Source organism: Conger conger, chromosome 14, assembly GCF_963514075.1.
Source record: "Conger conger chromosome 14, fConCon1.1, whole genome shotgun sequence".
Lineage (NCBI taxonomy): Eukaryota > Metazoa > Chordata > Actinopteri > Anguilliformes > Congridae > Conger > Conger conger.
The window spans coordinates 329,201-331,700 of record NC_083773.1 but is presented as its reverse complement, the minus strand read 5'-3'; the positions used below and the strand labels follow the sequence as shown (position 1 = coordinate 331,700).

General features: G+C 48.3%; 1 protein-coding gene across 1 annotated transcript in view; it reads right to left on the bottom strand.

Moving 5' to 3' along the window:
- lrig2 (leucine-rich repeats and immunoglobulin-like domains 2) overlaps positions 1-2,500 on the bottom strand; it is a 22,606-nt gene that overhangs the window by 12,900 nt on the left and 7,206 nt on the right. The window contains exon 11 of the mRNA XM_061219604.1: positions 653-816. Within this exon, the coding sequence (XP_061075588.1) occupies positions 653-816 (164 nt within the window). The remainder of the gene's footprint in view (positions 1-652; positions 817-2,500) is intronic.

The following is a 2,500-nucleotide window of genomic DNA, read 5'->3' as shown; positions in this document are numbered from 1 at the left end:
CTTGGACAACTGTTTAGTTCAGTGGTTCTTAACCTGGGTTCGATCGAACCCCAGGGGTTCGTTGAGACAGTCTCAGGGGTTCGGAAGGAGTCAAGACACACATAGTACGGGGTGTCTCGGTGGCAGCCTGCAGAGCACTGACCGCATGCTCATTGTGAGCCGCGACGTCAGCGGTTCGAATCCGACCGTCTGACAATTTGTTGCATGTCTTTCCCTCTCTCTCACGCCCATTCTTCCTGTCTCTATATACTGTCCAATAAAGCTGAAAAAGGCCTAAAAAATATCTAAAAAAAAAAAAAAAAAGACACACACAGTATAGCCCGGTTCACACTAGCAATGTAATAAAATATATACCTATATTTTATTTTTCCAATTACGAAGGGTTCAGTGAATGCACTGAAGAAGCTTGCAGGGTTCAGTACCTCCAGTAAGGTTAAGAACCACTGGTTTAGAGGAACCCATGGTTGCTACCACCAGACAGAAAAGCCTCTACATTTGGATACTTTTGAAGGTACAGAGTTAGTTCAGAAAGAAAAATTCAGCCCTGAATGAGTTTCAGCAGAGCGAGTTTCAGTAGTGTGTCAGCAGTGTTTAAGCAGCGTTTCAGCAGTGTTAGCTGTATAAGCTTGGGGGAAGAGGCAGGGCTCCTCACCGCAGATGAACTGGTCCTTGCTGACGGACAGGACGGGGCGGCCCAGCAGGCTGGCGGGGTGGGCGCAGACAGCGGAGACCGAGTGCTGGAACCCGCTGCCCGTCAGCCACCCGCCCAACCACTGGAGCTGACAGTCACACAGGAGGCTGCTGGAGTTCAGGAGCCTGCGGAGACAACAGAGCCTTAACTACAGCTTAATCTCAGCTCCCAGTGCAGACCACAAACTACAGCTTAATCTCAGCTCCCAGTGCAGACCACAAACTACAGCTTAATCTCAGCTCCCAGTGCAGACCACAAACTACATCTTAACCTCGGCTCCCAGTGCAGACCACAAACTACAGCTTAATCTCAGCTCCCAGTGCAGACCACAAACTACAGCTTAATCTCAGCTCCCAGTGCAGACCACAAACTACATCTTAACCTCGGCTCCCAGTGCAGACCACAAACTACAGCTTAATCTCAGCTCCCAGTGCAGACCACAAACTACAGCTTAATCTCAGCTCCCAGTGCAGACCACAAACTACAGTTTAACCTCGGCTCCCAGTGCAAACCACAAACTACAGCTTAATCTCAGCTCCCAGTGCAGACCACAAACTACAGCTTAATCTCAGCTCCCAGTGCAGACCACAAACTACAGCTTAATCTCAGCTCCCAGTGCAGACCACAAACTACATCTTAACCTCGGCTCCCAGTGCAAACCACAAACTACACCTTAATCTCAGCTCCCAGTGCAGACCACAAACTACAGCTTAATCTCAGCTCCCAGTGCAGACCACAAACTACAGCTTAACCTCGGCTCCCAGTGCAGACCACAAACTACATCTTAATCTCAGCTCCCAGTGCAGACCACAAACTACAGCTTAATCTCAGCTCCCAGTGCAGACCACAAACTACAGCTTAACCTCAGCTCCCAGTGCAGACCACAAACTACACCTTAATCTCAGCTCCCAGTGCAGACCACAAACTACATTTTAGTCTCAGCTTCCCTCCTAGTGCAGACCACGAACTACCAGCATGTAGATAAAGACAAAGGCTAGTTAATCTGCACACATCAGCATAATTCCTCACTGCAGTTAATGTATTCAGTGTAATTTGTACTGCCAATAGCCTGACAATGTAATGTAAAATATAATCTAAAAAAATATCTGCACTATTGCTGGCTTCAGGTGGCTTTCCTGCACCCCAAATATAATCTTTAATGTGTGTGAGGCTTATGGGAATGCTCTGTATCCTGGCAGGATTGTGTGAGGATTATGGGAATGCTCTGTATCCTGGCGGGATTGTGTGAGGATTATGGGAATGTTCTGTATCCTGGCGGGATTGTGTGAGGATTATGGGAATGCTCTGTATCCTGGCGGGATTGTGTGAGGATTATGGGAATGCTTTGTATCCTGGCGGGATTGTGTGAGGATAATGGGAATGCTTTGTATCCTGGCGGGATTGTGTGAGGATTATGGGAATGCTTTGTATCCTGGCGGGATTGTGTGAGAATTATGGGAATGCTCTGTATCCTGGCGGGATTGTGTGAGGATTATGGGAATGCTCTGTATCCTGGCGGGATTGTGTGAGGATTATGGGAATGCTCTGTATCCTGGCGGGATTGTGTGAGGATTATGGGAATGCTCTGTATCCTGGCGGGATTGTGTGAGGATTACGGGAATGCTCTGTATCCTGGCGGGATTGTGTGAGGATTACGGGAATGCTCTGTATCCTGGCGGGATTGTGTGAGGATTATGGGAATGCTCTGTATCCTGTCAGGATTGTGTGAGGATTATGGGAATGCTCTGTATCCTGGCGGGATTGTGTGAGGATTATGGGAATGCTCTGTATCCTGGCAGGATTGTGTGA